Genomic DNA, 25,201 nt, shown 5'->3' with positions numbered 1-25,201 from the left:
CCCTGACATCAAGAGTCACATATTCTACTGACTGAGCCAGCCAGGTGCCCGCCATGGTTTCATTTGTCTCCCCAACAAATACATAGCTTTCTGTTTAGCCAGAGTTGTATGGTAAGCTTATCATAGACCTTCTATGGTTTTCTTATTTACATGATCTTTCTGTTAATTTTCTGACTAGTCAGACATTCACATTAACCAGGACTTCAACTTCAGACTCCAACTTCAAATTTTCCCTGTTCATTCCCAAAAAGTCTATCACTTTTATCCACCCAAAGCATGGGTTTTCATCTCCCCCCATCCTGAAATGAGTGCACCCTTTTTGCCAACAAAGCTATTAGGTTCTTTTTGCTAGTTTCATGTTGACAGAACTGCCATTCTCATTATTTAGGCTCACATTGGGTTGTTGGGAGCAACCACAGGCAGAAGGACACAACATCCCACTGTTCTTACCTGTATCTTTAGCATTTATTCTAGAACAAACACTTCTCAATTTGCAGGCTGACTTTGCTTAGTTTCCAGTGTTCTGAAATGGTTCTTTTTGATAGATTTGTCCAGCTTTATACTTGATATTTGTGTATGGGAATTGCCAACCCCTTCATGCCTCTATAAAACTTGTACATTTTTTTTGCAGGTGAATTTTACATTCAATTACAAGCTTCCTAAGAAGTTCTCTTCGTATTTTGACTAGATCTACATTGACTTTATACGTTAATTTTCAGAATATCAATATATTTACATTAATACAATATATTACATGTTCCTCCTGGAACATGACATTTATCTCCATTTATTTGGACTTATCCCTCAACAAAATTATTGTTATTATTATTTTTTTTTTAGAGAGACAGAGAGCATGCACTCAAGTGGTGGGAGGGGCAAAGGGAGAGGGAGAGAGGGGATCTTAAGCAGGCTCCACGCCCCATGCCACTCAGTCTCATGACCCTGATCATGACCTGAACCGAAATCAAGAGCTAGATGCTTAACCGACTGAACTACCCAGGTGTCCCCTCAGCAAAATTATTTAACATACATCTAGGACTTACTCATATTTTGTTAAGCTTATTCTTAGCATTTTGAATGTTTTTTTAAATCAATTACTAATGAAATGGTTTTTTTCATTGTATTTTCCTGTTTATTGCCAGTTTGTAGAATAGTTAGTTTTTATGAATTCATATAAAGTTGATCTTTTATATGATTGCCTTGCTGAACTTACTTTTCTAATAGTTCTGTTTGTCAGTTTCTTATTTCAGTTCTTTTACGTAATCTACCATATTATTTGCAAATAATGACAATTTTATTTACTTACAATCAGTATTCATATTTTTATATTTATTTTTAAATAGATATATTAGATCTTAGATATATTATTTTTAAATAGATATATTCATATGTATAATTTTTAAATATACATGAAATTTATATTTATTCTAAAAATTCTGTTATATAGGTTATGATCTCTAGGAAAGTGATAAGATATTAAACATAGTGGCTTTAGTGACTTTGTTAGAAATATTTCTAGTGCTTCACCGTGAAGTGTGACATTGTAAGAGTCCTTTTATTAAGCTAAAATTTTTCTTTTATTCCTAGTATCAACTGATGTTTTGGCATGTACTAAGATCATAATGTTTTTCTCTTTTGACTTCCTAATATTGTAAATAAGAAATGCACTATTTGATCCAGATGTATTATAATTTTAATATTTCCCTCGGTTCAGTTTGCTAATATTTTATTTATGATTTGTACATGTAATTCATAATAGAGATTTGCTTATAAAGAACATTGACTTAATGAAGCAGACATTCATTCCAAATTAAAAGATTTCCCCTTTTCAGGAAACTGGTTTAGGACCTGTTCTTATCCTCCTATTATTTACATTTACTGTCTATATTAAAATAATAATCCACACTTAATGGCATCCTTCTTGTTTTTAGTAGCACAGAGTTCTTAAAATCCAGTTTCTTCATATGTGATGATTATTTTTCTAGCTTTCTGAGTTTTTATGTTACTGTACAGTCCTCCTTTAAAAAGTGCTATGTTTCTTATATTGTATTTTTTTAATAAAAGAATTTCAAGGATTAATATTTATCTTTTTCTTTGACATAGTTAGTCTTTTTCCTTTTATTATAATGAATTTTGTGGTATTCTTCATTTTTTTCTCTTCATTCTAGTCTGTCACCTATTCAGTGAAGCCTTTTTTGGTCCCTCCTCTTCCTTTTTAGTCCCTGAAGGGTTAGACCTTTTTTGTTTCTTATTTGGCTTATTATAAATTGTGTGTGTGTGTGTGTGTGTGTATAGTTTTCTTAATTACGTCTTTACTATAATATCATAATTTTCCTGTTACTTTTTGGTATAAGGACAGTCTAATTTTTGGTAATTAAGACTTAGTGTTACACATTTTTAAAAGCTTTTCAAAATTCACTCCCTTTGTAGGGATTATGAGGGACTGAGGGTGTTCTGAATCTACATACTTTTCCCTTCTTCCATCTGTTGGGGCAGAGAGGAAGCAGGAAAAAAAGCAAACATATCATTAAACTGGGTGAAGTCATCTTCTTTTAGGTTGTGGCTGCCTCTGGCTAACACTGACAGCTCATCATGCCCTGTTGTCAGGCAATTAAAGTCTGGCTCATTGCCACAGATTCTTCTGGCCCAACCTATTGGCAGCTCACTGGCAACTCTCTGAACTTAGAATATGTAAAAGTTATTATCTTTTGTGCTTAGTTTTGGCCTTATGTGCAATTCTGGGACTATAGGAAACTCCTGTTCAGTAATCTGTGAGGCTTATTTTAAAGTCAGTGTTCCACAGACCAATTGGAAAATAACAAACAGTCTTCCAGAACAGGGTATTAGGTCATGCAGATATTATAGAACACCTCTTTTTTTTTTTTTTAAGGTTTTATTTATTTATTTGACAGACAGAGATCACAAGTAGGCAGAGAGGCAGGCAGAGAGAGAGAGGGAAACAGGCTCCCTGCTGAGAGGGAAGCAGGCTCCAATGTGGGGCTCAATCCCAGGACCATGGGACCATGGGACCATGGGACCATGACCCAGGCCGAAGGCAGAGGCTTTAACCCACTGAGCCACTCAGGCGCCCCTACAGAACACTTCTTTAGTGCAGTTTCATACCTATGTTTATTTTGTATCCTGAAGTAATTCAGCATCTAGGAAACTTCATCCCAATGTATTATTCTAGAGCTGTGTTAAATGTACTATTTAAATGTAAATTAATTTAAATTTACATCAATGAAACTAAAAAGAAAATTAGCTTTTCAGTCACATCGGCCACATTTTAAGTTCTTAATTAGCCATATGTGGTGAGTGGCTGCTGTGTTGAATAGCACAAAACATTGCCATCACTGAGAAAAGTTCTGTTAGACACTGCTTCTCCAGAGGATAGAGGTGAGAATATTTTTCTTACCACAGGAAAGTCAGATATGTAGAGTCAATCATATACACCAACCAGTTGCTCTTTCACAGGGTTTTTTCCTTGCCCATATGAAGGAAGTTTGGGAAAGGAGAAAAAGTTAGCACACTCCTGTACAATGTACTGCTTCCAAATTCATCTGATAATTAGCTTTTCTTGCGGAAGCTTCAAATAACTGCTATTGCAAATGCAGTTGGCAGCAGCATTCAAAGTTCAAACCCACCAGAGACACACTTACTAGTTTATCCTACCTATTTCCTTTCTTACTATTCCCTCATTCCTTAAGGTGAAGATTGGCACAACTTCAGTCCCAAGACAAGAGAACACTGGCATAAGTAGAAAGACAAATGTGGGGGCGCCTGGGTGGCTCAGTGGGTTAAAGCCTCTGCCTTTGGCGCAGGTCATGATCCCAGGGTCCTGGGATCAAGCCCCGTATTGGGTGCTCTGTTCAGTGGGGAGCCTTCCTCCCCATCTCTCTGTGCCTGCCTCTCTGCCTACTTATGATTTCTGTCTATCAAATAAGTAAATAAAATCTAAAAAAAAAAAGAAAGGCAAATTTGTGTGCATGTAAATTTTGGGAGAACTGACTTGATTTTTAGAAAATGTTTTTTTAACCAAGCCTTTAGATATCATTTAATTGAATGCCTGCCCCCATTTTACATGTGAGTAAACTGAGGCTAGAGAAAATGATTGCTCAAGATTGTATTAATAATTAATAGTAAATCTGGAACTAAAACCTGTATTCCATGACATGCTAAATCATTTACCATTCCCATTTTAAGTTTTTATTCACTACTACTACTACTGCTACAGATACAATGATAAGAGCTTAGAGGTAAGACTAATTAATTATTGTAATAAATTTCTTATTTTTAAAATATTACTTTTTGCATGTTTTAAGGTTTTATAATTGTAATTTTTATAGATTGAAGAAGAGGAGAGGAAAAAAATAGAAAATATGAAAGAAAATGAACGACTAAAAGCAACTAAAGAGTTGGAAGCCTGGAAAGAATGTCAAAGAAAAGCTGAAGAACAAAAAAGAATTCAGAGAGAAGAGAAATTCTGTGAACAAGGAAAGCAAGTTGGAGAAGAGAGAAACAAATTAAAACATAAAAGCCTTACTAGAATTGCAGCATCTAGAAATCTTGCCACAAAAGGTACAATGATTTCTTTATATTTTCTGGGAAAGTGAGTCCATTACTTTTTTTTCCGTAATCTATTTATAATATTAGGTCATTATTTTGGCATATTGAGAATAAGTACTATAGTATAGAGGCTAAGGTGAAAGATTTATTTCTTCTTTTAGGAAGTAGTGACATTTTCAAGAGAGAGTGAGCAATGATTCAGATCCCAGGGTCCTGAGATAGAGCCCCACATCTGGCTCCTTGCTCATAGGAGCTTACTTCTCCATCTGCCTGCCGCTCCCCCTGCTTGTGCTCTCATTCTCTCTCTCTCTCTCTGACAAATAAGTAAAATATTTTTTAAAAAAGCCATTTTCTTCATATGATTGAGGAACATGAATACTATTACACAAATTTAGTCGTAAGCAAATAGTGGCTCCTCTGGCCTTTGATCCTGATGTGTTCAGAAATAGGTAAAAGCACATATTTCTTTATTGAAAGCTAAGGGTTTGATTTTATCTGAATTTAGAATAGTAAACTTTGTTTTGGGAATATTTAGCATCTTTAGTAATGGAATATTTTGTTGTAAAATCACTATGTAATAATAATAATTAGCAATTATTGGGTGATTTCCCTATGCCAGGCAATTATATTGGTTGTATCATGCAGTTGTCACAACAACACTTTGGGATAAGTGCTGCTATTCTTATTTTAGTGGAAATAGGTGTTCAGAAAAGATAAAAACTACCCAATAAGTAAACCTGTGGGATTTGAACCCACATCTCTCTGCATCTGAAACCTATGCTCTAGGCTTTACTACTGTACTCTAGGTCTTTACTACTGTAAGCTCTCAAGATCTAGTGTGTTGGAAAGTCAATAAATGATCTTGTGAGTTAGGAACCATGCTTATCCCCATTTTCCAGGTGAGAAAAGGCACAGAGAGTCTTACTAGCCCAAAGTAACACTGCTAATAAATGGCAGAGTCAGAATTTGGACGTGGGTGATCAGGCTTTAGAGTAGGTGACCACCACTGTGTTATACTGCTACACAGGTAAGATAGGCAGATTAACCATGTTCATTATCTAATTCATAACATATTTTAGCTGACTGTTTGTATTAGGAAGATGTTTTCACTCAGAAATGTGTTAGGGGAAAAAGTACACAAAGTATATAATCCTGGTTTGGAAAAGTATTACCTTTTAAATGTTTGTTATTGAGCATCCCAAAGCCTTACAGTAATTTTCAAGAATGAATCGGTTTGGGGGCGCCTGGGTGGCTCAGTGGGTTAAGCCGCTGCCTTCGGCTCAGGTCATGATCTCAGGGTACTGGGATCGAGTCCCACGTCGGGCTCTCTGCTCAGCGGGGAGCCTGCTTCCCTCTCTCTCTGCCTGCCTCTCCATCTACTTGTGATCTCTCTCTGTCAAATAAATAAATAAAATCTTAAAAAAAAAATGAATCGGTTTGTGCTTAACCAAAGTATTACTAATTATGAAGTAGCAAAACTTCAGAAGTTTTAATTACCAGTCCGCTAATATAAGGCACACCCCACTAATTTTATCTCTTAATGTGAAGCTAGGTGTCTTTGAGGGCAGAGGAATTAAATGTGCTGTAGCCTTCATACTCTTCTGGACCTAGAACTTAAATATTGAGCAGTGTCATTTTGATGAAAACTGCTTAATATTTTATACTAAGGTGATTTAACAGGCAAAAAAATTTGATAAGATTTTATGTGATTTTAAAAATCAACTTAAATGTTTGGAGTTTGGATTATTATACTCTTATTTTTTGGCACATCAACAAGTAAGACTCATAATGTATAATAAGAGTATATGTAATATATTAGATAAGCCACTTTTATATACACTATTACAATAATATAATAGATAAGCCACTTTTTTTTTAAAAGATTTTATTTATTTATTTGACAGAGAGATCACAAGTAGGCAGAGAGGCAGGCAGAGAGAGAGGAAGGGAAGCAGGCTCCTCACTGTGCAGAGATCCCAGGACCCTGGGATCATGACCTGAGCCGAAGGCAGCAGCTTAACCCACTGAGCCACCCAGGCACCCCTAGATAAGCCATTTTTTATATACAGAATGCAAATGGTGTGGCAGGTGCTGCAGATTTCCTTCTCAATATATATTCTCCCTTTCTTTTTTACTAACAGAATCATGGTTTCAGGGAAGGGACAGAAGAAATGTGTTCAGCTAAAAACCTTGCCTTTTAGGAATTTAAATACCAATTGGATATTTGAAGAAATTAAAAAATAATTACATTTTTTCCCTTAAGATGTGATAATGTAATTGTAGTTAGATTTAGAAAGCCCTTATCTCATAGAGATACCTACTGAGATATTTATGGATTGAAAGTATAGTATTTGATGTCTAAGATTCTCTTCAAAATAATATAGTATGTGAAAGTAGATAGAAATAAAGATGAAGTGATATGGGCCAGGAGTTGATAATTGAAGGCAGGTTATGAATGCATGACAATTAATTATTCTGTCTACTTTTATATATGTTTGAAATTTTTTATTATTAAGAAATAGGGAACACATTGAAAAAGCGCTTTATCTTGGAACACTGAAAAAATAAAATAAAATTTTAAAAAAAGAAAAGAAAAAGCACACATTGAAATTTTTACAAAGTCATTTTAAATTAGTAAAACAAAACAAAGCCAAGCAAAACTCACTTCCCCAAACTCTTGTATAACTAGATGTAGCCAGGTGACAAATTTTGAGGAAATGCAAGAAGAAATCTGCTAAAGATTTATAGAAAAGTATTACTCCTTACTGCTTACTTCTCCTTTCCTTTTCCTACCTAAGATGAAGGTCAGTGCAAAAAATTCATTAGCTATTTTAAAACCACAACGAGGCAAGACATACCCTAAGAATGATGGAATAGGGGGAGAAGAAAGAGCTTGGGACATTAATGACATTGGAAAGATGATACCTCTGCATTGACTCATCTTTTTTCAAGCTTGTTAAGTGAGAAAATAAACCCATCCTTGGTTAAACAACTATAGTCATGTTTTCACACAGCCTAGAGAATTTTTGACTGATTGAAATGGATAATGGAATTAAAGGTTGGTTTAGCATTTGAAAATCATTCCATGTAATAACTGTACTAACAGAGTAAAGGAAAAAACATATGACCATTTCTCTATTGCAGAAGGCATTTGATAAAACCCAACACCCAATTATGAAAATAATTTCTCAACAAATTAGGAATAGAAAGGTACTTTCTTACTCTGGTGAGTAAGAGTGTACAAAAAATGTATAGTAAGCTTCATATTTATTGATGAATACTATGCCTTGTCCTGTAGTTCCAGGAGTAGGCAAGTATTCCACTTTCACTGTTTCAATTCAACATTATGCTGGAAGTCCTAACCATTACATTAAGACAAGAAGAAATGAGAGGCATAAAGATTAGACAGGAAGAAGTAAAACTGTATTTATAGATGACATGATTGTGTATTTCCTGATAGGGATTTCCTGAGAAATCTGAAGGATAACTGCTAGAACTAATAACTGAATTTAGATAAGTCTCATGATATAAGGCTATAAAAGTCACTTAAAATGTTATCAGCAGCAAACAACTGGAAAATTAAATTTTAATTAATTTGTAGTAGCACTAAAAGAGAAAATACTTAGGAATAAATTTAACAAAAGAAATGAAAGACCATATCACTGAAAACTATCAAAAAATTGCTGAGAGATGTTTTAAAGTCCTAAGTAAATGTAGTGATACAACATGTTCCTGAGTTGGAAAACTCAATATTGTTAGGATGTCTGTTCTTAAATTGATCTGTTGATTCAATGTAAATCCATTAGAAATTCTGGTAAGCTTTTTGTAGAAATTGACAAGTTGATCCTAAAATTTATATGAGAGTGTGAATGACCGAGGATGGTCAAAGGAACTTTTAAAAATAAGAGCAGAGATATAGGGCTCACACTGCCTCATTTGAAGACTTAGCATCAAGCTACCATAATCAAGACAAGATGGAATTGGTGAAAGGACAAGGATAAGTTCAAAACAACAGAGTACAGGGACCAGAAATGAATCTATACAAGTATGGTTCAGTGATTTTAATGAAAGGTAACAAGGTAATTCAATGGGGAAAGGAACAGGTCAGGATACATTTATGGAAACAAATGAAAGTAGACTCTTGCTTCACTACACAGTGAGACAGTTATGTACATATGTACATAATACCTATGTAAGAAGACAACCCAGTAAACAATTGGATGGAAGATTTTAATGGTCTTGTCGCAGTGGAAGACATGAACAACCAACCGGCACATAAGATGATGTTCAACGTTATTTGTTAGTAGGGAAATGCAGATTAAAACCACAGTGAGATACAGTCCATAGTACATATGCATTAAAATGACTAAAACTGGGTGCCTGGGTGGCTCAGCCAGTTAAGCATCTGCCTTCAGCTCAGGTCATGATCTGAGGGTCCTGGGTTCAAGTCCCACATCAGGCTCCTTGCTTAGCTGGGTGCCTGCTTCTCCCTCTTCTCTGCTGCTCACCCTACTTGTGCTCTTTCTCTCTCACAAATAGATAAGTAAAATCTTTAAAGAAAAATAAAATGACAAACAGAAAACTAAAGATCATCAGCACAATTGTTGTTGAAGATATGCTGCAAGTATACACTGATGGTAGAAATGTAAAATGGTACAACGACTTTGGAAGAGTGTTTGGCTCTTCCCTTAAAAGTTAAGTATGCACTTATCATATAACTCAGTCTTTCTTGTCTTCAGTGTTTATACGTGAGAGATGTATTCACCTGAAGACTTGTATTCAAATATTCATGGCAACCTCATTCATAATAGTGAATAACTGGAAATGATGCTCATCACTAGATGAGTGAAAAAACAAATTCTCATAGATTCATAAAGTGAAATATTACTCTGCAACAAAAGAGACTGCAACAGTTCATAATATGAAATTCTAGAAAATACCAACCACTTTATAATGACTGAGATTATATCAATTGTTATCTGGCACCAGAAGTAAAAGGAAAGGACTATAGGGGACTCTTAGAAGTGATAGAAATTTTCCATTTTCATTATGACTATAATTTCATGGGTACATACATCTATCAGAACTCATTGAATTAATGTACTTTAAAATGAGTGCAGTTTATTTTTTTTAAAGATTTATTTTAGAGAGAGAGCGCAAGCACATGTGTGTATGGGAGTGCTGGGGGAGGGACAGGGAGGGAGAGGAAGAAAATCTCAGTTAGACTCCCTACTGAGTATGGAGCCCAACATGGGGCTTTATCTCAGGACCCTGAGATCATAACCTGAGTGGAAACTAACAGTTGGATATCTAACTAACTGGGGCACCCAGGTGCCCCATTTTATTTCATGTACATTTTATTGTACATGAATTATTTCTTTGTAAAACTGAATAAAGTTTATTGGGAATACTTTTAGGCAGAATGGCATCAAAATGTATATAATGTCTTCAGGTTCTTATTATTCCACAGTTAATGCTTAAGGCCAGCCTATTTTGAAGGTCCTGGCCCTTGTACTATTGTGTATATTTATAGGAGACTGGGAAAGAGGAATCATTGAGCATCTAATTAATTAAGTATGGGGTCTTCCATATCTTGTTAGAAATTCAGTTACTGGTACCAGCCTATTCTGTTGAAGTACTTTAGACTTGCTTGCTAAGCTACTAAAAGCATGGTAGATGGAGAGATGAAATTTTAGGCCATGTGGATTTGTCCTTTTTCAGCTTGGAAGAGCTAGGTACTCCTAAAGGTAGGGGCAAATGTAAGTCTGGAAAAAAAGAAAAATATTGATTGAAAGTGTGTAAATAGAGTTTCACTACCAGATTTCCAGATCATGACAGAAGATCGAGGGTTTACTTTTTGCATATTTGAAGACTACAGATTCTGCTCTGAAAATTGATAGAGTGAAAGTCAGCATTGTGTAACTCTAAATACCGGTCCAAGGGATCCCTTCAAGCCCTCCTCTCCCCTTAGCTCTTGCGTATATGCATTCACAAGCCCAGTGCACCTCGGGTGCAGATAGAGAATTCTTCCATAGGGAAGCTAATGAGTGTAGGATGAAAAAATCCTGACATTTGTAATGGCCCAGATGGTTTTCCCTGCTGAAGCTTACCGGTCAACAGATTTCAGATTCATGTACATAGAACTTCAGTCAGAATTTTTATACTTTTTTTTAAATTTTATTTATTTTATTTTTTATAAACATATATTTTTATCCCCAGGGGTACAGGTCTGTGAATCGCCAGGTTTACACACTTCACAGCACTCACCATAGCACATACCCTCCCCAATGTTCATAACACCACCCCCCCTCCCAACCCCCCTCTCCCCATCAACCCTCAGTTTGTTTTGTGAGATTAAGAGTCACTTATGGTTTGTCTCCCTCCCAATCCCATCTTGTTTCATTTACTCTTCTTCTACCCCCTTAACCGCCCATGTTGCATCTCCTCTCCCTCATATCAGGGAGATCATATGATAGTTGTCTTTCTCCGATTGACTTATTTCGCTAAGCATGATACCCTCTAGTTCCATCCACGTCGTCGCAAATGGCAAGATTTCATTTCTTTTGATGGCTGCATAGTATTCCATTGTGTATATATACCACATCTTCTTTATCCATTCGTCTGCTGATGGACATCTAGGTTCTTTCCATAGTTTGGCTATTGTAGACATTGCTGCTATAAACATTCGGGTGCACGTGCCCCTTCGGATCACCACGTTTGTATATTTAGGGTAAATACCCAGTAGTGCAATTGCTGGGTCATAGGGTAGTTCTATTTTCAACATTTTGAGGAACTTCCATGCTGTTTTCCAGACTGGTTGCACCAGCTTGCATTCCCACCAACAGTGTAGGAGGGTTCCCCTTTCTCCGCATATTCGCCAGCATCTGTCATTTCCTGACTTGTCAATTTTAGCCATTCTGACTAGTGTGAGGTGATATCTCATTGTGGTTTTGATTTCTATTTCCCTGATGCCAAGTGATATGGAGCACTTTTTCATATGTCCGTTGGCCATCGGGATGTCTTCTTTGCAGAAATGTCTGTTCATGTCCTCTGCCCATTTCTTGATTGGATTATTTGTTCTTTGGGTGTTGAGTTTGCTAACTTCTTTATAGGTTTTGGACACTAGCCCTTTATCTGATATGTCATTTGCAAATATCTTCTCCCATTCTGTCAATTGTCTTTTAGTTTTGTTCACTGTTTCCTTTGCTGTGCAAAAGCTTTTGATCTTGATAAAATCCCAATAGTTCATTTTTGCCCTTGCTTCCTTTGCCTTTGGCGATGTTCCTAGGAAGATGTTGCTGCGGCTGAGGTCGAAGAGGTTGCTGCCTGTGTTCTCCTCAAGGATTATGATGGATTCCTTTCTCACATTGAGGTCCTTGATCCATTTTAAGTCCATTTTCGTGTGTGGTGTAAGGAAATGATCCAATTTCATTGTTCTGCATGTGGCTGTCCAATTTTCCCAACACCATTTGTTGAAGAGGCTGTCTTTGTTCCATTGGACATTCTTTCCTGCTTTGTCGAAGATGAGTTGACCATAGAGTTGAGGGTCTATTTCTGGGCTCTCTCTATTCTGTTCCATTGATCTATGTGTCTGTTTTTGTGCCAGTACCATGCTGTCTTGATGATGACAGCTTTGTAATAGAGCTTGAAGTCCGGAATTGTGATGCCACCAACTTTGGCTTTCTTTTTCAATATTCCTTTGGCTATTCGAGGTCTTTTCTGGTTCCATATAAATTTTAGGATTATTTGTTCCATTTCTTTGAAAAAAATGGATGGTACTTTGATAGGAATTGCATTAAATGTATAGATTGCTTTAGGTAGCATAGACATTTTCACAATATTTATTCTTCCAATCCAGGAGCATGGAACAGTTTTCCATTTCTTTGTGTCTTCCTCAATTTCTTTCATGAGTACTTTATAGTTTTCTGTGTATAGATTCTTAGTCTCTTTGGTTAGGTTTATTCCTAGGTATCTTATAGTTTTGGGTGCAATTGTAAATGGGATGGACTCCTTAAATTCTCTTTCTTCTGTCTTGTTGTTGGTGTAGAGAAATGCAACTGATTTCTGTGCATTGATTTTATATCCTGACACTTTACTGAATTCCTGTACAAGTTCTAGCAGTTTTGGAGTAGAGTCTTTTGGGTTTTCGACATATAGTATCATATCATCTGCGAAGAGTGATAGCTTGACTTCTTCTTTGCCAATTTGGATGCCTTTAATTTCTTTTTGTTGTTTGATTGCTGAGGCTAGGACTTCTAGTATTATGTTGAATAGCAGTGGTGATAATGGACATCCCTGCCGTGTTCCTGACCTTAGTGGAAAAGCTTTCAGTTTTTCTCCATTGAGAAGGATATTTGCGGTGGGTTTTTCATAGATGGCTTTGATAATATTGAGGTATGTACCCTCTATCCCTACACTTTGAAGAGTTTTGATCAGGAAGGGATGCTGTACTTTGTCAAATGCTTTCTCAGCATCTATGGAGAGTATCATATGGTTCTTGTTCTTTCTTTTATTAATGTGTTGTATCACATTGATTGATTTGTGGATGTTGAACCAACCTTGCAGCCCTGGAATAAATCCCATTTGGTCGTGGTAAATAATCCTTTTAATGTACTGTTGAATCCTATTGGCTAGTATTTTGGTGAGAATTTTCGCATCTGTGTTCATCAAGGATATTGGTCTGTAGTTCTCTTTTTTGATGGGATCCTTGTCTGGTTTTGGGATCAAGGTGATGCTGGCCTCATAAAATGAGTTTGAAAGTTTTCCTTCCATTTCTATTTTTTGGAACAGTTTCAGGAGAATAGGAATTAGTTCTTCTTTAAATGTTTGGTAGAATTCCCCCGGGAAGCCGTCTGGCCCTGGGCTTTTGTTTGTTTGGAGATTTTTGATGACTGTTTCAATCTCCTTACTGGTTATGGGTCTGTTCAGGCTTTCTGTTTCTTCCTAGTTCAGTTGTGGTAGTTTATATGTCTCTAGGAATGCATCCATTTCTTCCAGATTGTCAAATTTGCTGGCGTATAGTTGCTCATAATATGTTCTTATAATTGTCTGTATTTCTTTGGTGTTCGTTGTGATCTCTCCTCTTTCATTCATGAATTTATTTATTTGGGTCCTTTCTCTTTTCTTTTTGAGACGTCTGGCCAGGGGTTTATCAATCTTATTAATTCTTTCAAAGAACCAGCTCCTAGTTTCGTTGATTTGCTCTATTGTTTTTTTGGTTTCGATTTCATTGATTTCTGCTCTGATCTTTATGATTTCTCTTCTCCTGCTGGGCTTAGGGTTTCTTTCTTGTTCTTTCTCCAGCTCCTTTAGGTGTAGGGTTAGGTTGTGTACCTGAGACCTTTCTTGTTTCTTGAGAAAGGCTTGTACTGCTATATATTTTCCTCTCAGGACTGCCTTTGTTGTGTCCCACAGATTTTGAACCATTGTGTTTTCATTATCATTTGTTTCCATGAATTTTTTCAATTCTTCTTTAATTTCCTGGTTGGCCCATTCATTCTTTAGAAGGATGCTGTTTAGTCTCCATGTATTTGGGTTCTTTCCAAATTTCCTCTTGTGATTGAGTTCTAGCTTCAGAGCATTGTGGTCTGAAAATATGCAGGGAATGATCCCAATCTTTTGATACCGGTTGAGACCTGATTTAGGACCGAGGATGTGATCTATTCTGGAGAATGTTCCATGTGCACTAGAGAAGAATGTGTATTCTGTTGCTTTGGGATGAAATGTTCTGAATATATCTGTGATGTCCATCTGGTCCAGTGTGTCATTTAAGGCCTTTATTTCCTTGTTGGTCTTTTGCTTGGATGATCTGTCCATTTCAGTGAGGGGGGTGTTAAAGTCCCCTACTATTATTGTATTATTGTTGATGTGTTTCTTTGATTTTGTTATTAATTGGTTTATATAGTTGGCTGCTCCCACATTAGGGGCATAGATATTTAAAATTGTTAGATCTTCTTGTTGGACAGATCCTTTGAGTATGATATAGTGTCCTCCCTCATCTCTTATTATAGTCTTTGGCTTAAAATCTAATTGATCTGATATAAGGATTGCCACTCCTGCTTTCTTCTGATGTCCATTAGCATGTAAATTCTTTCCACCCCCTCACTTTAAATCTGGAGGTGTCTTCGGGTTTAAAATGAGTTTCTTGTAGGCAACATATAGATGCGTTTTGTTTTTTTATCCATTCTGATACCCTGTGTCTTTTGATTGGGGCATTTAGCCCATTAACATTAAGGGTAACTATTGAGAGATATGAATTTAGTGCCATTGTATTGCCTGTAAGGTGACTGTTACTGTATATTGTCTCTGTTCCTTTTTGATCTACTTTTAGGGTCTCTCTTTGCTTAGAGGACTCCTTTCAATATTTCCTGTAGAGCTAGTTTGGTGTTTGCAAATTCTTTCAGTTTTTGTTTGTCCTGGAAGCTTTTTATCTCTCCTTCTATTTTCAATGATAGCCTAGCTGGATATAGTATTCTTGGCTGCATATTTTTCTCGTTTAGTGCTCTGAATATATCATGCCAGCTCTTTCCGGCCTGCCAGGTCTCTGTGGATAAGTCTGCTGCCAATCTAATATTTTTACCATTGTATGTTACAGACTTCTTTTCCCGGGCTGCTTTCAGGATTTCCTCTTTGTCACTAAGACTTGTAAATTTTACTATTAGGTGGCGGGGTGTGGACCTATTCTTATCGATTTTGAAGGGGGTTCTCTGAACCTCCTGGAATTTGATGCTTGTTCCCTTTGCCATATTGGGGGAATTCTCTCCAATAATTCTCTCCAAAATACCTTCTGCTCCCCTCTCTGTTTCCTCTTCTTCTGGAATCCCAATTATTCTAATGTTGTTTCGTCTTATGGTGTCACTTATCTCTCGAATTCTCCCCTCATGGTCCAGTAGCTGTTTGTCCCTCTTTTGCTCAGCTTCTTTATTCTCTGCATTTGGTCTTCTATATCGCTAATTCTTTCTTCTGCCTCATTTATCCTAGCAGTGAGAGCCTCCATTTTTGATTGCACCTCATTAATAGCTTTTTTTTATTTCAACTAGGTTAGATTTTAGTTCTTTTATTTCTCCAGAAAGGGCTTTTATATCTCCCGAGAGGGTTTCTCTAATATCTTCCATGCCTTTTTTGAGCCTGGCTAGAACCTTGAGAATCGTCATTCTGAACTCTATATCTGACATATTACCAATGTCTGTATTGATTAAGTCCGTAGCCTTCAGTACTGCCTCTTGTTCTTTTTTTTGTGGTGAGTTTTTCCACCTTGTCATTTTGTCCAGATAAGAGTATATGAAGGAGCAAGTAAAATACTAAAAGGGTGGCAACAACCCCAGGAAAATATGCTTTAGCCAAATCAGAAGAGATCCCAAATCGTGAGGGCAGAGAAAGGGGATAAAAAGAGGTTCAGAAAGAAAAAAAAAAAAAAAGAAACAATTAAAAAAAGAAAACCAATAAAAAAAAATATAAAAAGGAAAAAAATATATACATATATTAGATAAGCTAGTTTAAAAAACGTTAAAGGGGCGCCTGGGTGGCTCAGTGGGTTAAGCCGCTGCCTTCGGCTCAGGTCATGATCCCAGGTCCTGGGTTCGAGCCCCACATCGGGCTTTCTGCTCAGCAGGGAGCCTGCTTCCTCCTCTCTCTCTGCCTGCCTCTCTGCTTACTTGTGATTTCTCTCTGTCAAGTAAATAAATAAAATCTTTAAAAAAATAAAAAATAAAAAATAAAAAACGTTAAAAAAGAAAAGGGTAAAAGTTAAAAAAATTTATCAGAAGAAGAGAAAAAAAATTGAAAAAGAAAAAAAAATTAAATTAACTGCAAGGCTAAAGAATCATGGGGAGAAAGCCATGAGTTCCGTGCTTTGCTTTCTCCTCCTCTGGAATTCCGCTGCTCTCCTTGGTATTGAAACTGCACTCCTTGGTAGGTGAACTTAGTCCTGGCTGGGATTCTTGTTGATCTTCTGGGTGAGGGGCCTGTTGTAGTGATTCTCAAGTGTCTTTGCCCCAGGCGGAGTTGCACCGCCCTTACCAGGGGCCGGGCTGAGTAATCCGCTCGGGTTTGCTTTTGGGAGCTTTTGTTCCCTGAGCGCTTCCGTAGAGTTCCGGAGGATGGGAATGAAGATGGCGGCCTCCCAGTCTCTGGCCCGCAGGAGCCAAGAGCCCAGGGCCCCACTCCTCAGTGCGCCCTCAGAGAATAGTGCCCAATTACTCCCGTCACCCTGGCTTCCGGCCGCGCTCCGAGCTGACCGAGCCTGCGACCGGTTCAAGGTAACCCCGAGCTTAGAGCTCACTCCTCGGCTCTGTCTCTGTAGCCGGCTTCCCCGTTCTAATACCTGTAAGCTCTGTGACACTCAGACACCCCGATCCTTCTGTGACCCTGCGGTACCTGAGGCCACGATGACCCTGCATGGGCTTCATCCCGGTTAAGCCTCTGGAGCGATGTCCCTCAGTGGAACAGACTTTTAAAAGTCCTGATTTTGTGCTCCGTTGCTCTGCCGCTTGCCGGGAGCTGGCCCCTCCCCCACGGTCTATCTTCCCGTCACTTTGGATTCACTTCTCTGCCAGTCCTATCTTTCAGAAAGTGGTTGATTTTCTGTTTCTAGAATTGTTGTGTTCTTCTCTTCGATCTCCCATTGGATTTGTAGGTGTTTGCAATCTTTAGATAAGCTATCTAGCTGATCTCCTGCTACCTGAAGTAGTCTCAGCCTGCTATTTCTCTGCTATCTTCTTTAAAAAAATTTTTAAAAAATGATCCACCACTACAATATCTCAGAGATTATCAATTCAGGAACTTCATATTCACTCCTTACTCAGAGGAAATTTCTGAGCGGAGCCCACTCTTCTGCCCCCTAATCACACAGTGATGCTGCCACTTCTCATACTACCCAATTATTATAGGTACCTTCATCCCTCCATTGATTTAGAGAGAATTTTTATACCTTTATAGGAGGAGATAGGCAAGATAAGAAAAATGCAACTTGGAATGACCAAGTAATAGAAGAAACAGAAGAAATCTTAATTATAATATGTCTTCAGAGAAATGAAGACTTCCTTTAATCATTAAACAAGAACAAGAGGCTATAGTAAGAAATATTAAGAGAATAAAACAGTTTGGAAATTTAATGGTTGGAATATGGTTTCTAAGTTTTTCAGAAAGTAGAAAAAAAGCACAAAAAAATTTAAAATGGAAAAGCTAAAATAATCGGAGTATCCATCCTGGATGTTCAACATTCAATAGGGGTATAAGAAAGAGAGCGGGAGAGACAGAAAAGAGGAAATAATGTTTTTAATGTTGCAAAACTTCTGAAAACTTAAATGAATTTCCACATTGAAAGAGTCTATCATGTCCAGCACGGCAGATTTTATTCATGTGAAAACACATGAAATTTCAGACACTTTCTATTTTTCTTTCTCTTTTTTAGAGAGAACAAGAGCACATGAGCCAGGGGGTGGGGCAGAGGGAGAGGGAGAATCTGAAGTAGGCTCCACACCCCCCTCAGAGCCTTATGTGAGGCTCCATCTCATAATGCTGAGATCGTGACCTGAGCCAAAAATCAAGAGTTGGATGCTTAACTGACTGAGCCACCCAGGCATCCCTCAGCACACTTTTGGCAGAGATCGAGAAAGCTTCCAGAGAAGAGGAACAGATCATGCACAAAGGACTGGGAATGTTAGCATCTGTCCTCTTAACCTCAGCACTGGAATCCTGAAACATGGGTCAGTGCCTTCAAAATTCTGAGTGAAAATAATTTTCAGTGTGAAATTCTATACCCAGCTTAATAATCAAGTGTGAGGCAGAATAAGGACTTTTCAGATATGCAAAGTCTTAACAATATTTATGGCTCAGTATGCTGGGAATTGTACCTTTTTTCTTTTTTTATTCTTCAAAATAATTTAGTTCGCTATGAAATATCTGGTGTTCAAAGGTTTAGTTATACTACCCCTAAAATGCCTGGGCATGGAGTATTTTATAGAGGTACATTAGTTTCTTTAGGTTTTCTCTGTTCTTTTTCCAACTTGTTTTCATTAATTTTGGAATATTTTAATACATGCATGTTAAGTTAAATTTTTTTTGTCTTAAAGAGTATGTTAATACATTCACAAGTCTTGGAATCTTGTGTTTTTGTTGTTGTTTAGTTGCAAATATTTTGTAACTCATCATTTTTTCCCTTGGCCCTTGAATTTGTAGGGAGTTTTTTGGTTTTTTTTTTTTTTGTGTGGGTTTTTTGTTTTGTTTTTTTGTTTCATTTTGTTTTGTTTTTAGTTTTGAAATATATAAAATGGGAATGACTATAGTTCTCATATTTAAAATTTCCTGTATCATTATGTTACAGGTGTGTTTCTAGATTGTAGTTTATGGTGTGTATTTGTGCTTATCCTAAGGCTTTCTTTTAATAAGCTATGGGCCACTTAGATTTATTATTATAAATAAAATGTATCCTAATGTCTTAGGATATTCTTCTACTATCTTACTTTGTAGTTTATATTTACTAGACTTTCTTTTTGGTTCTTTCTTCTATTTTTCTGCCTTGGATTTAAAAAATGTTCTTGATTACTTCCTTTCTACTAATTTGAATGGTATGTATTCTGTTTTTGTTCTTTGAATGATTAATATTAAATTTTTTGTATCTGTTTTGGTACATAGATATAATTCTTATTATTTTAACATACATATTAAACAAAGATTAAGATTAACCTCTACCACTCCTGTAAATATTACAAGGAAGTTTAGTGTGTAAGGTCCAGTGATACCCATCTTCTATTAAATTGTCTAAACATTTTAGTCCACTTTTTTTGGAGGGAAGGGAGATCAGTTGACTTCACTTTATTTATTTATTTTTTTTAAGATATTTTTTATTTATTTGACAGAGAGAGAGAGAAAGAGGTCACAAGTAGGCAGAGAGGCAGGCAGAGAGAGAGGAGGAAGCAGACTCCCTGCTGAGCAGAGAGTCTGATGCGGGGCTGGGTCCCAGGACCCTGGGATCATGACCGGAGCTGAAGGCAGAGGCTTTAACCCACTGGGTCACACAGGTGCCCCAACTTCACTTTATTTTTAAATCCCAAATTTAGCCATCACTGTTAGTATGGCTTTTTTCCCCACTATACAGTCATTACTATTTAGATTGATGCCTATTTATGGATTTTTAATTTGTCTTTGCTTCTTTGTGTTTCACATCTGTGGGTTAAATTGCCTTCCCTTTACAAATAAATCCTTTAGTAGTTCTTTAATGAAGATTTGTAGGGCGTCAAATTCAGTTATTATCTTTATCTTGTGCTTGTTGTTGAAGGATGGTTTGGCTGGTTGTAGAATTCCACATTGATAGTTATTTTCCATCAGTAATGTGAAGGTATTTTTCTATTGCCTTTTGCCCTCTAATGTTGCTGAGAAGTCTGCTCTTGATCTAACTATTGAACCTTTATAAGGTAATCCATCCTTTGTCTCTGGTTGCTTTAAAATTCTTCACTTTGATGTACTTTGATTTTATTAGTCTCTGTGCAGTTTTTAATTTATTTCTTCATAAAGTCAGAACATGGAATATACTTTTAGTCAAAGAACTTATGTCTTCAGCAAAGTTTTGGCAACTTTTAAGCTATTGTCTTCCTCTGTTCTTTGTATTTCTTGACCACATTCTATATATTATCCTCAGATCTCTTCTAGTTTGCAAATTTTCTTCAACTATGCTTAATGTACTGTTAAACTTATACTAAAGGTTTTAAATTTCAGTGGCAATATTTTTCATTTTGGAAGTTCCATCTGGTTTTTTGTTGTTGTTGTTAATTCTTTTGTCATTAGTTTCTTCATTTTTCATTATGGATTTGTCCTGTCTCTGCTCTTTAAATAAACATGTTTAAAATTATTTTATCTCTTTCAGATTGTTCTGTTTTTTCAAATTCTTAAGAAGCCATACCTCCTGTTTGTTGTGTCTGCTTACTGTCCTTTATACCGCATTGTTTTCTCATGTAATTTGTAGTTTTTGATTGTGTGTCCCTCTTCAGCAAGGTTTGTTTTTTTTTTTTTAAATGGGTACATATTAAAAAATCTCAGGTGTTTTATGGTGTGTGGAAGTAAGAATTGCTTACAAGGAATACCTAGAGTTTTGATTTCTCACAAGATATATTTTTTTCTCCTCCTGTCCAAGGCCCCAGCAAGAATAGACTTCACTTTCCTGGACCAGTGGACATTGATTTTATATATGTCCTTTTCACTAAGAGAGCAGCCCTTCTAAGCTTCTAGGTTCATTTCCAGCTTCCTACCTCTGTAACTGTATCAGCATTAAATTTCCAGCCTTTAGCCTTTATATATGTATTTTAGATATAGATCTAAATACCTTTCCAAACAGCTTTCTGTCAGCTTTTAGATTATACCAGCTGTAAATCACTGATTAAGACTTTTTCTTTGCTTACTTTTTAAACTGAACTGTATATTTGAAACTTTATTTATTTTCTATATTTTATCAAGCATTTTATGTGTTTATTGCATTTTATCTAGAGATTGTAAAAAGTTTTAAAAACTTTATCTTGTGTTTCTAGAAACCTGTGCTAATTTATTTTTATGTTTTGCTACTTGTCTTATTCTACAGTAAGGGTTTGGTAGCAAGATACCCTATTTTTAATGTAACTAGTTGTTATGTTAATGTTTTTCATGAACATTTAAAAATATTTGTTTATTTTAGCAAAATTAATAAGAAAATAAAAATTTGAGGGGCATCTGGGTGGCTCAGTGGGTTAAATCCTCTGCCTCCGGCTCAGGTCATGATTCCGGCATCCTGGGATCTAGCCCCGCATCAAGCTCCTTGCTCGGCGGGGAGCCTGCTTCCCCCTCTCTCTCTGCCTGCCTCTCTGTCTACTTGTGATCTCTGTCTGTCAAATAAATAAATAAAATCTTTTTTAAAAAAGAAAAAAAAAGATTTTATTTATTTGGGATGCCTGGGTGGCTCAGTCTGTTAGGCCGCTGCCTTTAGCTCAGGTCATGATCCTAGAGTCCGGGGATCGAGTCCCGCATCTGGCTCCTTGCTCGGCAGGGAGCCTGCTTCTCTCTCTGCTTCTGCCTGCTTGTGTGTTCTCTCTCTGTCTCTCTCTCTGACAAATAAATAAAGAAAATCTTTAAAAAAAAATATTTTCTTTATTTATTTGAGAGAGAGAGAGGGATGGCATAGAGGGAAAGGAAGAGGGATAAGCAGACTTCCCATTAAGCAGAAAGCCTGATGCAGGAATTGATCCCAGGAACCTGAGATCGTAACCTGAGCTGAAGGCAGATGCTTAACCCACTGAACCACCCACACACCCAAGAAAATAAATTTTTAATTCCTCATTATGGAAAATAGTGCTTATTTCCTTCATATTCTGTATCCTAGTAATCATTAGTATAGTAATCTGAAGTTATATACTTCATTTTTACTTTTTCTGTTTTCCTTCTGTTATACAAACATTTAAGAATCTTATTCACAACATTTTTAGTGTGTTCTCCACTGTATAGAAAACTAATTCTTTTCATTTTTACCCTTAATTTCCTCACTCCTGGGTTCTTAGTTTCATTTTTCCATGTTTTGGAACATTGATTTGATTAATTTATTTGGAAAAGATGGCTAAGTAGTATATTTACTTAGTTCTTAGATATCTAGGAGTGTCTTTTGCCTTTATAAGTAAGCAACAGTTTACTTGGATATAAAATTCTTGGGACATTGTATTTGGTAGGTGAAAGCTAGTTGTGGTAATGAGATCCAAAATTACAGATCAAATGAGACAGAAATTTAGTTCTCCATAATCTAATACTTGTTATGTAACAGTGATCCATGTAGGCTTGATAAATGACTTCCTACAAGGCCATCCAGGCTGGCAGTGCCATCTCTGTCATCACACCATTTTGACTTCCATCTCTGGATGCCAAGGTTGGCATTGTGTTTTAGCCACCTGGAAGGAGGTAAGAGGAGTCCACAACAAGCAGATGTACCTATAAAATGATCCATTGTAGGGGCGCCTGGGTGGCTCAGTGGGTTAAGCCACTGCCTTCGGCTCAGGTCATGATCCCAGGTCCTGGGTTCGAGCCCCACATGGGGCTTTCTGCTCAGCAGGGAGCCTGCTTCCTCCTCTCTCTCTGCCTGCCTCTCTGCCTACTTGTGATTTCTCTCTGTCAAATAAATAAATAAAATCTTAAAAAAAAAATGATCCATTGTATACATCACTTCTATTCACATTTTGTTGCCTCAGATTTGGCATATAATCACATCTAATCTCAAGGGAGTCTGGGTTATGTAGATTCTAGCCTGACAATAGTCATATGCCTAGCTTAGAACTCAAATTCTATCTCTAAAAGGAAGAGGGAAGAATGGATAGAATACTGGAAGATAGATGTCTCGACCACAGACATCCAGAAAATTTGCACTCAAATTTTGTTTCAGTCCTTATTTTTTCCTCCTGTTTGTATGCATTCATTTTATATCAAGGATATTACTCTTTTATTTATGGAAAATCTATTTTTTTTAAGTTTTGATATTGCCTTTTAAATCTGTGTATCATATTTTTGTACTTTTTCAGTTTTTAAACTTACCCTTCCTTTTATTCATATAGTTTATATTCTAGCACATAGATTGATTTCTTCTCTTATATTGGCTTAACCATTATTACATCAAACTATCTTTAGCTTTTCATTATTACTCTTTGCCTATTCTCATTAGCAATTTCTTATGGCTAAAAAATTTTTATACTGTCAAAAGGAAGCTTATAGAAGATACTGCTGTAGGAGCTTAAGGGAAATAGAGGTAGTATTGGTAGTGACAGCTTTCTAAACTGGATGTAGAAATACTCAGAGTGCCCTTCCCTAGAGTGAATGTAAATTAAACCACTGTGTTTTTTAGTAAAGAGAATCCTAGAAAAGTAGCTGGGGTCATTGATTAAAGAGATAACTAGCTGCTACACTTTCAATGATGGGATTTTATATTCCTTCTAGTAGAAGTTATCTTTGGTTTATTTGTGTAGGATTTTAGAGGTAGCTTTGATGTGTAATTACTTTAAGTCAGTTTGATTATTACCTAGAAAATGAGAGGAAGATAACTCACTTGTTAATATTGCTTTTCAAGGAAGAAATTCAGAAAATATATTTTTGGAGAAGTTAAAGGAAGACAGTATTCCTGGTCCTCGCTCTGTTGGAAGTATTAAAATCAGCTTTACCCCTAGAGTATTTCCAACTGCTCTCCGAGAATCACAAGTAGCAGAAGAAGAAGAGGTAGATATGCTTGTTGTTAGTTACAATGATCACAAATGAAAATGCTTTATTTTTTATTTCATCTATTACTGTTACACTTGCCACATAATTTATCAAATACATCATTTGCATATTAGATTTGTAAACTTGTGTTTTGGTAAGGGATCCATATGTGTTTGGTAAAGGATTTGGACATTTTTGTTAATATATTATTACAACTAATTATTATTATCATCAGGTATTTCTTTTTTTTTTTTTTTTTTTTAAAGATTTTATTTTTATTTATTTGACAGAGAGAGATCACAAGCAGGCAGAGAGGCAGGCAGAGAGAGAGGAGGAAGCAGGCTCCCTGCTGAGCAGAGAGCCCGATGCGGGGCTGGATCCCAGGACCCTGAGATCATGACCTGAGCCGAAGGCAGCGGCTTAATCCACTGAGCCACCCAGGTGCCCCTCATCAGGTATTTCTAATGTGACATTCTAGAATATCTCTCATTCATTTATAAATTCCTGGGCCCTGGGATTTTGAATGTTATATCTTTAGTTATATAAGCACTAAGAACTGCTTTTTTTTTTTACTACAAGATACTAGTTGTCGCCTCTCACAATTGAAAAGTTGTGGAAGTAATCGAAGATCCTTAAGACATGACAATTTATAAATATTAACTATTTTGGGAGCACCTGGGTGGCTCAGTCAGTTAAGTGTCTTCCTTCAGCTCAAGTCATGATCTTGGGGTCCAAGGATTGAGCCCTGAGTAAGGCTCTCTATTCAACAGGGAGTCTGCTTCTCTCTCTCCCTCTATAATCTCTCCCTCTCTCTCAAATAAATAAAATCTTTAAAAAATATTAACTATTTTCTTATTATTGAATAATAAATTCTGAATTTTATTATTTGTAAAATTATATCTAGAACTATAAAATTATAATATTTAAGTCATTTATATTTTTTCATTATAGAAAAACAAATATATTATAAACAAGAAAAGTAAAGTAATAATCACATGAACTCTGAGAAATCTGTGTGAAATTTGAATTTGAAATTTTTATACATCTGATCTTTACCAGCTAGTAATGTTAAACTGAAAAGGCTAAAAACTGGAAGTTTAAAATCACATTATCAAATAGTATATTAGTTTACTCAGGATGCTATAACAAAATACCTTGGACTGGGTGGCTTAAACAACAGACATTTCTCAAAGTTCTGGAGGCTGGAAATTCCAAGATCAGGTACAGGAGTGGTGGAATGAGAGTTGTGCTCTGGTCTTTCCCTCTTCTTAGAAGGTCACTAATCTCATCATGGGGACCCCAACTTCATCTAAATCAAATTACCTCCCAAAAGTCCTGCTTCTAAACACCATCACATTGGGGATTAGGGCTTTATCATATGAATTTTGGGAGACACAAACATTCAGTCCATAACAAATAGTATTTCCATCTCATGGTAGAA

At 36.4% G+C, this 25,201-nt stretch overlaps 1 protein-coding gene across 1 annotated transcript in view; it reads left to right on the top strand.

The window, feature by feature from the left end:
- The window catches only part of DNAAF4 (dynein axonemal assembly factor 4), a 57,903-nt gene that overhangs the window by 12,529 nt on the left and 20,173 nt on the right, over positions 1-25,201 (top strand). Inside the window, exons 4-5 of the mRNA XM_047738185.1 lie at positions 4,347-4,578; positions 23,633-23,778. Coding sequence (XP_047594141.1) covers positions 4,347-4,578; positions 23,633-23,778 — 378 coding nt within the window. The remainder of the gene's footprint in view (positions 1-4,346; positions 4,579-23,632; positions 23,779-25,201) is intronic.

This window comes from Lutra lutra, chromosome 7, assembly GCF_902655055.1.
Source record: "Lutra lutra chromosome 7, mLutLut1.2, whole genome shotgun sequence".
Classification (NCBI taxonomy): domain Eukaryota; kingdom Metazoa; phylum Chordata; class Mammalia; order Carnivora; family Mustelidae; genus Lutra; species Lutra lutra.
Note: the sequence above shows the minus strand (reverse complement) of the source record. Positions and strands in the feature narration are given on the sequence as shown.